This window comes from Abramis brama, assembly GCF_963993115.1.
Source record: "Abramis brama genome assembly, chromosome: 15".
Lineage (NCBI taxonomy): Eukaryota > Metazoa > Chordata > Actinopteri > Cypriniformes > Leuciscidae > Abramis > Abramis brama.
The window spans coordinates 14,155,996-14,168,800 of NC_139977.1; the positions used below are offsets into that span (position 1 = coordinate 14,155,996).

A 12,805-nucleotide genomic window follows, 5' to 3' on the forward strand; every position below is an offset into this window, starting at 1 on the left:
CTAAGTGTTTTGTTTTTCTTTGCAGAAGTCTGGAAGAGGACATTTAACCAAGTTACAACATTTAATTGTAATATTTACAATATTCTGTCCTGTGAAATTACAGGAAATCCCTAAAATTACAGGAAATTCCTGGCTACTAAGTTGCCGTAAATATAAAATTTTGCTGTAATATTTACAGTATTCTATCCTGTGAAATTACAGGAAAAGTACAGTACCTTGTTGTAGTTATTTTACAATAACAGTCCTGTATACTGTTTACAGTAAATTTACGGCAACTATTAGCCAGGAATTTCCTGTAAAATTACAAGAAATTTCTAACAGTTTTGTGTTTCACCTGCTTTTTCAGATTACTCTGCCTTTTAAATTTGTTGTGAATTTACAGCCTTGGACTGATTGCTTGTGTTTGACCCTGCCAGTTTTCACATTGCCTGGATCTAGCATCTTGTTTGTGTTAGTGTAGTTTTTAGTTTTCATTTGAACTATAAATATAGATACTCATGGGAAACACCTCCCGTTATTTACTAGTGCAAACGCTTCATTCCTCATATTATTTTAATAAGCTTCACATTTGGCTTTATATGTTCTGTCCTGATTTCACCACTTTAAAATGCTGGGAAAAAAACCCGGAATAAAAAAAAACATTACATCCTCAAAATGTGTTACATATAGACATAGGTACACATAGGTATCTGCCAAAATTTAATTTTAAGAAATGGATCAGGGGGTCATGAATCATTTTGCAGGATTAGGATAAGTGTAACTTCACTTATTGCAATAAAAACTCACAATCAGCAGCCTAGCTGCTCATTGCAACGTATTCTATGAATAGATTTTTTTTTTCTTTTTTCCCAAAGGGGTTATGACAATGTCACAGAAAACAATATAAGCCACACATTAAAAGGCAAAAACAAGTCGTACTGTTTGACCTAATTATTGGGAGGATCGTAGACAGGGTGAGGCAAGATGCTACTGTTACATTTATAAAGCAAATCTCAATACTGATAAAAATGGTTGTTACTTCACATTAGACAAATTTTATGTATGTATGTATATATATATATATATATATATATATATATATATATATATATATATATATATATGTATATGTGTGTGTTTGTGTGTTAAGCAATGTACTGTATTTCATTTAAAAAAAAAAAAAAAATACCACAGTATATAGACCTATGAAGTTTTACACATGAGCATGCACAGGAAAATGCTGGATATGAAACAGGGAAGTTCTATTAATTTGTAATGTGCATTTTACACAAAGAGGTAAGGTAATATGTTTAAGAGTATATGTAATTAGTAATGTCTATTTGTTATTATGTTTGCAGATTTTGTGTACAGCAACCAATGGACAACTTGACATTCACAAACAGCATTCTCCTCGTGGAGGGACTGAAAGTTACACCTCAGTCATCTCAGCCTGTTTTCATTCTCCTTCTCTTGGCTTATGTCTTTACAATGGTATCAAACATTGGACTTATATTTCTGATCTCAACAGAGAAGAATCTGCATGACCCAATGCATTTTCTGTTCTGTAACTTGCCTCTGAATGATATATTAGGGACCACTGTCATTATGCCACGCTTGCTGCAGGACATTTTAAGGGAAACCTCAGAGCGCAATATATCATATGCAGAGTGTGTTATTCAAGCTTATTTTGTGCATGTATTTACAGCAGCATGCCACTATGTGCTGATGATCATGGCCTTTGACAGATATGTGGCTATATGTAATCCATTGCGATACACGACTATAATGACCAATAAAATGGTTATTAAACTATCAGCATTTGCTTGGGGCCTGGCCATTCTTTTAGTGACAATTATGATAGGACTTACCTTGCGTCTCTCTCATTGTAGGTATAAAATTGAAAACCCTTTCTGTGACAATGCCTCGCTGTTTAAACTGTCCTGTGAAAATGTGGTCATAAATAATGTGTATGGACTTGTTTATACTGTCATTGTACTCAGTCTGTCAGCGCTGTGTATATTCATTACATATGTCAAGATTGCTACTGTATGCATAACCAGCAAAAACAAAGCACTTAACAGCAAAGCCATAAAAACCTGCAGCACTCATTTAGCTGTTTATTTAATCATGTTTGTTTCTGGAGCCACTTTTATTTTACTTCATCGTTTTCCTGAATATTCTGATAGCAGGAAACTAGCTAGTATAATGTTTCACATTGTACCATCAGGATTAAATCCCTTAGTATATGGTTTACAAACCAAAGAGATAAGACAAAAGATTGTAAAAAACTGGTGGAGAAAAAAGTGAATTCTTCAATGGATTATATATTTTCATAGCATAGGTAATATTTAGCTAAGAATAACTGTAACACTGCAAACACTGTAACTTTGTTCTGTACTCAAATCCTTTTCAGTATTTATCAGGTGTTTGTATGAGAATTGTTGACTTAAAATGTAAACTAATTTAAATTAAGTTGTAAGCACATATTACCTGGAAAAAAAAGAAAATAAACGACAAGAAATAAACTACATTTGGCTCATTACAAGCACAAAAAGCAACTTTAAAAAACCCCTTACAAGTCAGCCTCAATTTTGGCAAGTGATGCAAACATGACATACCCAAAATTAAAAGGTTGCTGCTCATAAGTAATTCTGAATAGACACATAACCAACATATATTTAGAAAGCCAACCCTTAAGAGTTTACAGTTCAAGACTCAAAATTAATCAGACTGTTATTAATATTGAGATATATAAGCTCAAACATAAAAACAAAAACAACAAATATTAATAATATATTTATTAAATGTATAAAAATATTATGTGAATGTAGGATTGCAACTTATAACCACAACTAAAGTGTAGCCACAATTGTGGTCATGCTTCATTTCAAATCTGAGGATGATATCTCAAAAATTATGCGTTTTATGATGCCTATTGTGAGACCATGTCAGGGGAGACTTTGGAGAAGTTTTAGAGAAGGCTAATAAGATTCTCATCAAATATTTTATTGCCCTGTAAACACCCATTTACAGTCTTTGACTAATGTCTAGCGAGGAGAACTGGCCCCATTCATGTTCTTTTCATTTAAATCGGCCATACTCTGCCGGTATGAGACTTAATCTTCATTATTCTTTTATCCTTATTCTTTTGTTTGAAATCAGCCATACTTTCTTCTGGCATAATGCTTGGCCATTGACACCATGTACTCCCACTATACATGAATAATCCACCTATTATTTTAAGTCTTGTTAGAAAAAAAAAAAAAAAAAACTATTCTTGGAACTTTAAATGCGAATTCTTTTAAAAAAAAATATTGTATGAAATAGAATAGCTCCTGCAGCAGGTACATTAGCACAACAAGTAGCCTCAAGCTACATGACACAATTTAATTGATTAATATTACACTTTTACTTAAAGCTCACTTTAAAACACCATTGAGTATTTGTATCATATTCTGGTCGCGGTTTAAAATGGTTTCAAGTCAAAAAATGATTTTGAAATATGTTATATTTAGCATTTTATATGAAGCTATGGGCTATGCTTACCTTTACCTTTATTCTTTATTCATATAAAAATACCCCAAATCGCACGAAAATCACACACAAACCACATATACTTCAATCGTGCATTTATTAGCTTCTTGTTTCAGGTGAAGAGATGTCACTTTCGCTTTGTTATCACGGATGTCCAGAATGAGGAAGTGTACACAAGACGCGTCATGCAGAAGAGGCAGGATTATGGTCACTTTGAACCACGTGAGATGATTGACAGCTGTACAGCAAATAGGCTTTTTCGACTTGAACCGGCGCTGCACAGACCGATCGGTTTATGACATCAAAGTACCGCGAGAGCAAATCAAAAGCATAAGGAGCCGTCTACTCTCTATTCGCTCTCGCGGTATTTTGATGTCATTCACCGATTGGTCTGTGCAGCGCTGGTTCAAGTCGAACAAGCCTAATGATAGAGCTCTGATGTCATATCTGACGCAAATCAGGAAGAGGAGACCCATATCTAGCTCTGATCGCTGTTTGAGCTCTTCAGATCGCATAATTCAGTGGAAAATGAATAGAAATGTTATTCTGTATAACGAAATATTTTTCGAACGTGTGATAATTAATCATTATTTCTCCAAATATGCGCACCATTGGACTAATAGTCCTGGCAGATGCTGTATATTGCATGTATTTGAACACAAATAAACCGGAGAAGACGTGAATGAATGTTGTGTGAGTGATAGTTTCTATTCAAAATAACGATCGTTACAGATTAATTATTTTGCACTTCTGGTATAAATTAAGAAATTAATGTTACTGCAAATCAGTTTAATCATAAACAGTGGTCAAATATCGAAGCTGGAGTAAAATCGCAGAATCGGAATAAAGGCCTCATAGGCCATGACGCTTAATCGTTAGAAGAGACCACTTCCGCTGTGTATGAGAAAACACTGAGAGCTGTAAGGATGCTGTATAAAGTCATGAGCGGAAAGCAAGGGAAATGTGAGAGAGTGAAATAATAGACCAAGAGGGGAAGGATGCAATAGGCCACATGGAGACTAGGCCACTTGAGGCCACATGGAGACAAGGCCAATTGAGGCCACATTCTCCCATGGCCCTCGGCCTGCTCGCCACAATGAGATTGCTGTTTTGTAGAACCGCCACGCGCTGGTTTCCGTGGGTCACACTCTGGCGTGGCCGCCAGATTTAGTGAGATCAAAATCAGCGACATGATTTTGTGTCATTATGGTTGCAATCGAGACGCAGGTGAGTGACGCGTTTCTGTTTGCAAAACCGAAGCATAATTCAACGTTGGTTCAACCTCGACATACAACCTTTATTCACCCATATTTAAAGAAGAGACGGTGAAACAACATCACAACATCAACGGTGAAACAACGTCACAACATCAACAATGAAACAACGTCACAATATCAATGGTGAAACAACGTCGCAAAATCAATGTTGATTCAATTTGCAAAATCGAAACATAATTCAATGATTCAACCTTGGTCCCTGATGTTGATTCACCAGTGAATCAACGCTGAAATGCCGGCAGGGAAGCGGAAATTCGTGTCTGGGACCAATGCATTTTTATGACCGTGTCATTGTCCGATGAAGCCCCTCCTTTCGAAATACGAAATGTCTTGTGATTTGTTAGCTGGCCCAGTGTGTTGTTGTGATTGGCAGCACTTAAGCGCTTGTTCGGGAAATGTCACGGCCCTTCATAACCGCAAGCTCTACTCAGATGCAAATATTAACAATGGCGTCAATTTCAAACCATTTTGAGCCCGATTCAGACTCTTACAATTTTAACAAACAAGATGATTGTGCTGAATGGATTTCAAGCAAGGACTTTGCAAGCACGGATTTCACAGTTTTATGTTTGTTTTTGTTTTTTTTAATTATAGATACAATGTTATCCACCATTTAATCATATTTGTAAGAAAAATATGGTAATACAAACAGTAATCGATCACAAAATCATGGATAATATTCCTTAGCGGCGGTGAAATGTCTTACAAAAGCAAGAGAGCTTACAAAAGCTAAAGTAAACACTACATCAACTCTGGAGAGCAGTATCATTTATTCTGTTGGACTGAGTATATTGAGGGGCTGAAACGAGTGACTTTTGTTTTGATTGTGGAAAAAGAGAATAAAGCACAAATCTCAGTTAAGCCGACCCTGTCCTCTTCCTTCTGTTGAAAACTTTTTCTTCGTCGAAGCAAGAGACCAGGAGACGTTGGGGATCACGTTCAAACAAAGTTATTCTTTATTGAGGACTTTGCGTTGACGCGGCTGCAGTTCTTCCCAAATCAGTCTGACTAACGTAACTTTACATGGTTTCTTTATAGGCATTTTTGTGGGCTGTCCCTAAAGGTGCTGAACTTATACACAGCCTTTAGGGATGACTACTGCTAAAAACAATAGAGGCAATTACCCCCAACTGAGCTGATGGTACCCCCCAAATTGTATAAATAACACATGGTCACGAGAACGAAGACTTTGTAACATTCACATATAGTTCAACTCTGAGTAGGAAAGATTAAAGACTTCCCCAAAAGGTATAAACAACAAATGGTCACGAGAACGAAGACTTTGTAACATTCACATATATAAACAACAAATGGTCACGAGAGCTAAGACTATGTAACCTTCACACACAGTTCAACACTTAGTGGGAAGATCAAAGACTAACAAAACCCCTGACTATTACAAGGTTTAGACAGCTGACTTAAAGCTGACTTGCATTAAAGAGTAAATTAAATTTGATATTCCACAGTCCCCTCTTAGAGAGTTCTTAAAATAACTCTCACAAAATACAAATTTAAACACTTAAAAGTTAATTCTTGTAACTTGAAAAAGTTACAGGCACATGACATATGTTCTGTGTTGATTTTCTGTAATTGCATGTTGACACAGAAACAAACATGCACTTAGGGTCCGTGAAGTCTTACGGGTAATATTCTTTTATGGTTGGACCAGTCATTTTCTCGTGTGAGGTGTGAGTCATTTGTTGAATGAAACACTTGATACTGTGGAAGCATAGGTAGAACGCCAATAGGAGAAATAACAGCAGAATTGCTATTTCTTTAATCCACAGCCAGGGTTTACCAATCAAGTTTCCGAACCATGAAGAATTGTCTCCAGTCATCTGGTGTAATTTTGTTGAAAGATCAAGAATGTCTTGTTGGATTTTGTTCAAATTCTCGGTTGGATCCATTAACCCAGTGCAGCATTCAGGTCCGATAATGGTGCAGGCCCCTCCTTGTGTTGCAAGAATGTAATCCAAGGCCACTCTGTTCTGTAAGATCATTATCTTGTGTGAAGCGAGAGTGTTCGTAATGTTCCCCAGGGCCAAAACTGTATCATTGGCCAATTTCTGTACAGAATCCGACAGGCTTCTGACTTGATCGAGAGCCTGCATGACACCATACGATGGGATTAATGCTCCAAGAGTTCTTGACCACCACGTTTGAACACAAGTGAGTCCTGCAATGCAGCCATCTTTGTTGGTAGAAGGAGCTGAATTATGTAACTGTGGAGAGCTTGGGGTGGAGTGTGTATTTTCTCTGATAGCTGGCAGAACATACACCAGGGTGCACCTGCCGTCGAATTGGCTGGGTAGGATGCTGTAGACAGAAGTTCCACATAACCAAAAAGTGCCAGTTGGTGGAGGAATCATACACAACTGATTTATTGCAAAAAGTTTCGGTAGGGATGGGTTCCTGGAGAGACACTCGTTTAAATCATTTTCCTGTTTCATTTCTGTAGTAGTGACGTACACATGGGACTCATCTGTTCCTCTTTCAATCACAAAACTGCAACGTTCACGAGGAATTTCACCCAGTGGAGTCGATGCTGGAGCATAATTTTCTATGCACCAGTGGAACATCATTGGCAGGAGTAGATCTGTCATGATGGGAGTAGCTGAAGTTAGGTTGCAGGATGGTAGTCCAGGAATGCAACACTGTGAAACTGGAGGAATGGTTACATTGTGACATGTCTCCTTGTTGTATAATCCACTGGTATGATGATCGAATAAGGTACATGTGTCACATTTGGAGATAGGGTGCGCTACCCATGGGATTCCTGCTCCTACTGAAGGTGCGTGTGGCATGCAAACATTCTTTCCAGCAAACAAAGCGTTTCTTGACATATTCATCAGCTCTAGGAATATGTTGTCTCTGGAGTCCGCACTTTGTGTGATGTCCATGATGGTTAGTAGTAGTACGACAATCTTGATCATGTTGGTGACTGGGATGACTGAAGGTTCCGTATGTATATCTCTGCGTTGTGTATTTTTATTTTTAGTTCGTTCGGCAGTGGGTCAAATTGTCTTTGGGATGTTGTCGCTTCATACGCAGATAAAGAGGTTGTTGCATATGGATCTCTGGACAGCCATCAAGTGATATCTGCACAGAGTAAGAAAGAGAAAAACAAAACAAAAGAGAAAACAAAAAAACAAAAACAAAAACAAAACAGAGCAGTATTTCTTCAAACACTAGGGTTGTAACAGTATTTGTCATAAAGACTGCAAACATTAGGGTTTTATCCTCTGTTCAATCTTAGTCTGCTATTGTTGTTCCGTCTTTCCCTGTTTCTTATTTTAGGCGACACCTAAAGACCAGTGAGGTAAGGATGGACTAAAAAAAAAAAATGGGGAAGGCCTATGAGGTTGTCTTCACCCTGGATTGGCCCCCGACGCCTGTTGCGTCAGTTCTTTCCAGGGCCCTCACTGAACCGTGTGTCCTATCCTATCCCTGTTGGTGGAGGAACAACTTTACAGTGTGAAACATGAGTCCAGGTTTTCCTTCCCTGACACAATACTGCAGCTGCTGTAATCAACATAACTTGATGTGGTCCTTGCCACTTAGGCTCTAATGGTTTGTTTTTGAATGACTTTATCATGACCCATTGACCTGGGACGATTGTGTGTCCACCTTCTGGTGGAGTCTGCCAACAAGACTCAACTCTCGCTTTGGCACTCTGTACTGCCTTTGTGAGGTTTTCACAGTAAGCGATCAGGGCATCTGAGGCAATGTGTACATCAGCATTTCTAAGATCAATCACACCTGGCATTTGCATTGGGCGTCCAGTAATAATCTCATGAGGACTCAGTCCTACTGTTCTGTTAGGTGATGCTCTCATACTACACAGTACTGCTGGCAGCGCTTCAACCCATGGTACTCCTTCCTGATGCATTTTGCTTAACCTGATTTTGATTGTTCTGTTTGATCGTTCAACCTGTCCTGATGCTTGTGGCCTGTAGGGACAGTGCAGATTCCACTTAACCTTCAACATTCTGGACACCTCCTTGACAACCTGTCCTGTAAAGTGCGTACCTTGATCTGAGTCAATGCAATCTGGTAATCCCCATCTGGGAATGAAATCAGTGACAAGACATTTAGCGGTATGTGCAGCTGTAGCACGCCCTGTTGGATAAGCTTCTAGCCATCTTGAGAATTTGTCTATTACTACCAAAACGTCAGTTTTTCCCTTACAACGAGGCAACGATATGTAATCAACTTGCAAATGACGGAATGGTCCTGGTGGAGCTGGGGTATGTGCTGCTGGTGTAATGGCTGCTGGTACATCATTATTTTTCTGACATGTAACACACCTTTTGGCTGTTTCTGTGGCTACCTGTCTGAATTTTGGATTCCACCATTGGTTTGAGAACCTGTGATTTATCGTTGCTGGACCACTGTGACCCAAATTGTGTATTTGTTGAGCCAAATATGGCAGCAGTGATTCGGGAGCAACATACTTCCCCCCTTTGGTCCAGCAGCCAGATGAATCAACGGTGGCTCCTTTGTCTAACCATGTCCATGCTTCATATAGAGGAACATCTTTGTACAAATCAATGATAGATTCAGGAGGCAGAATTGTCTTCTGTGCTGTACTACCTGAACACACTTGTACAGTTACATAGAAACAAGCCTGTTTAGCTGCTATATCTGCAAGAGCATTACCTTTAGCTTCTGTAGTGTTAGTTGTGAGATGTGCTTTCACTTTGATCACCGCTAATTTCTTTGGAAGTTTCATGGCAAACATAAGATCTTTCACTAATTCAGCATGCTTAATGGGGGATCCAGCAGAAGTTAGAAACTGTCTGCTTTGCCAAATGACACCAAAATCATGAATAACCCCAAAAGCATACCTGGAATCTGTGTAGATATTTGCAACTGATCCTGAAGCTAGTGTGCATGCTCTAGTTAAAGCTACCAATTCTGCAGCCTGAGCTGAAAAATGATCTGGAAGACGACCTGAAGCTACCACCTCAGTGGTGGACGTTACTGCATAACCTGCTCGTCTGTTCCCTTCAATTACTTGAGCTGAACCATCAACAAACAACTCAAATTCTGCATTCTCTATGGGAGTTTCTGCTATTTCACTTGTCGCTGCGTATGTAAGCGTAACACAATCATGAGTCATTTCGCCTTCATCCTCTAACACAACTTCAGTCATTGCAGACATCATACATGTTGAGGGGTTCGTGACTGGTGCACGCTGTAAAATAATGTTCGGGGCTGTGAGAGTAGTCAACCAATTTCCCCAACGAGAGGAAGTGACAGAAGTGACTTTTGCTTGATTCATTAGTGCGGACACTGCGTGAGGGCATTTTACATTTACAGTCTGACCTAACACCATTACTGATGAAGCCTGAAGCGCTAGATGAACTGCCTGTACTGCTCTGAGGCATGGTCCCATACCTTGAGCTACTATGTCAAGTTTACCCGAATAGTAATGAATTGGACGTAAACTTCCCCCATGATCTTGCATTAGGCATGCAGTCATAAAGCCCAAGTGTTCATGGACATAAAGCACAAAGGGTCTATCAGATTGAGCAATTCCTAATGCTGGGGCTTGACATAGTGCTCTTTTCAAATCATTGAATGCTTTGAGGTGAAGTTCTTCCATACAAACAATATCTGAATCTTTACCATGGCCTTTCAACAAGTCATAGAGAGGCTGAGCAATCGAGGCATATTCTTCAATCCACGGTCTACAGTAACCTGCTGTTCCTAAAAATGAGCGTAGTGTTTTAATGGTAGTAGGCGGAGGTATGGCTTTGACTGAAGCCGCTCGATCCTGTGTAATAGATCTATTTCCTGCACCAATTGTTTGACCCAGAAATGTGACTTGCTTTTTAGCAATTTGAGCTTTGTGAAAGCTGCATTTGTGTCCTTTTTTATGCAAATAGTCCAATAATGCTGCCAATTCAGTTTTATGTACCTCGTGATCTGTTGAGGCAATCAAAATATCATCGACATATTGGATCATAGTGGACTGTTTTACTGGACATTCTGGGTCACACAAATCACGTCTGACAGCCTGATGGTATATGGTCGGGGAGTTTTGAAATCCCTGGGCCAATCGGGTCCACTGATATTGTTCATGGTCAACTGTGAAAGCTAACCATGGCTGGCTGTCAGAGTGCAATGGTACAGAAAAGAATCCATTAGACATATCAATTACTGAAAAAATCTTACAATCTAATGGTAAGCCATTACAAATTGTAGATGGATCTGCCACTAGCGGGGTGATTTTATCAATGTTTTTATTGGCTACTCTGTAGTCTATTGTAAGTCTCCATGTCCCATTGGATTTCTTGATTGGCCATATGGGTGAGTTACAGGGACTGTTGGTTTTAACTAGCACTCCTTGCGTCAGCAACTTTTCTACAATAGGTTTGATTCCCTGTATGGCTTCCTTACTGATCGGATACTGTTTGGTAACCGGGGGTGGAGTTCCTGTCAGTTTGACTGGTTCTACACCTGTCAATAAACCACAATCATCCTTGTCATTAGCCCAAATTGGATGATTCAGTAAGAAAGCATACTCTGGAGGGATTGCATTATTGGTAGAAACGTGTGCTGAGGAAATTTTAATGCTAGCAGATTCTGAGGACATGTCTAAAGTTAGATGTACTTGTCTCAGGAGATCCATGCCTAAAATTGCACCTGTATTCAATGGAGCACATAGCAATTTTGTCGTCAGAGTTTTCGGGCCAAATTGTACCTCTATGGGCGGGGTTTCATACAAAACAGAATCTTCACCTATTACGCCAGTTAAAGAAAGTTTGGTTTTCTTGTACGGGATGTCTAAACCTTTAGCCAATTTTGTAGGAATTATCGTAATCTCTGCACCTGTATCAAGCAAAAAGTCAATCTCTTTTTCTTTTATGCTACCTTTCACAAAAATTCTTTTGTCATTATGATGGATTACAGGGGAAAGGTAGCTACTCACAGCCCCAACAATTAGTTTTTTTCCTGGTCTTGTTGTGCTCTTAGAAGAGCCTGAACGAGCTGTCCTAAAGTTTCAGTGGACACTTGCGGAACTACATCAGGGTTGTAAGCCGGCTGAGAAGGAGCAGAATTATGCATTCTATTTCTTTTATTATCTTGCAACTTCTTCCTACATTCTTTCTCCAAATGCCCTAATTTTCCACAGTAGTGGCATGTGCTTTCTTTTTTAGTCCATCTATTGTCTTGTTTTGTTGGGTTAAACGTAGCTGCTGCTATTCTCACTTGGGTTTTAACATCAGCATCCCTTTCCCATGTAGCTAACCTGTCTAGGTTACTTCTGAGAGTTCCGTTAGCCCATGTAACATGTAGGAATGGCAAGGCTGATCTGTACTCAGCTATAAGACCATCTGCCCAAATACGGATTAGAGCTCCTCTATCATCTAGTACACTTTCAGAATCCTCCACTATTCCACTGTACGTGGCAGCTGCTTGACAAAATCTTTCAGTGTATTCACTTATAGTCTCTCCTTTCTTTTGTGCACATCTAGTAACTTTCGACCAATCTATTTTGGGTCCTAAGAGATTCTTTAGGATTTTCAAAACACCTTCTCTCAAATCGCCTTTACTGGCATGTTGTAGTTCAGACGTAACAGCAGACTCAAAACTGTTGAATTCAGATTCAGTTAGAATTTGTGACATCAGCTGTGTAACTTCTGGCAACGACATGTCATAAAGACGCATTTTACTGACCAATGCCCTTCTAAATTCAGAAAATTCTGTGCGTGCTGAAGGTAAACTCTGGGATAGTCTCTCGATATCTTTCGGTCCTAGAGCTTTGGCAACAGCTTGTATTTGGACAACAGAAGAATTGGGAGGAACACTTTCAGTTACCTCAATTCCCTGAGACCTTCTCCTAGCGCCACACACCTTCACTGAATCTACTGGCTTATCAGTTACTGATTGGATGGCTACATCTTTTTCAAAGAAAGCTTTTAAGTCAGGATAAATGTTATCCGGCTGACTAAATTCTCCCTCATCAGTTTTTTCTGCATCTTTGTTGCGGTGTAATTTCTTAGTCA

At 39.1% G+C, this 12,805-nt stretch overlaps 1 protein-coding gene across 1 annotated transcript; it reads left to right on the top strand.

The window, feature by feature from the left end:
• Positions 1–1,356: 1,356 nt before the first annotated feature.
• Positions 1,357–2,286, top strand: LOC311097250 (olfactory receptor 8G17-like; the record flags this gene model as incomplete). Its single annotated transcript, XM_084136804.1, has 1 exon — positions 1,357–2,286. The coding sequence occupies one exon, from the start codon at positions 1,357–1,359 to the stop codon at positions 2,284–2,286; it is 930 nt and encodes a 309-aa protein (XP_083992930.1).
• Positions 2,287–12,805: the final 10,519 nt, after the last annotated feature.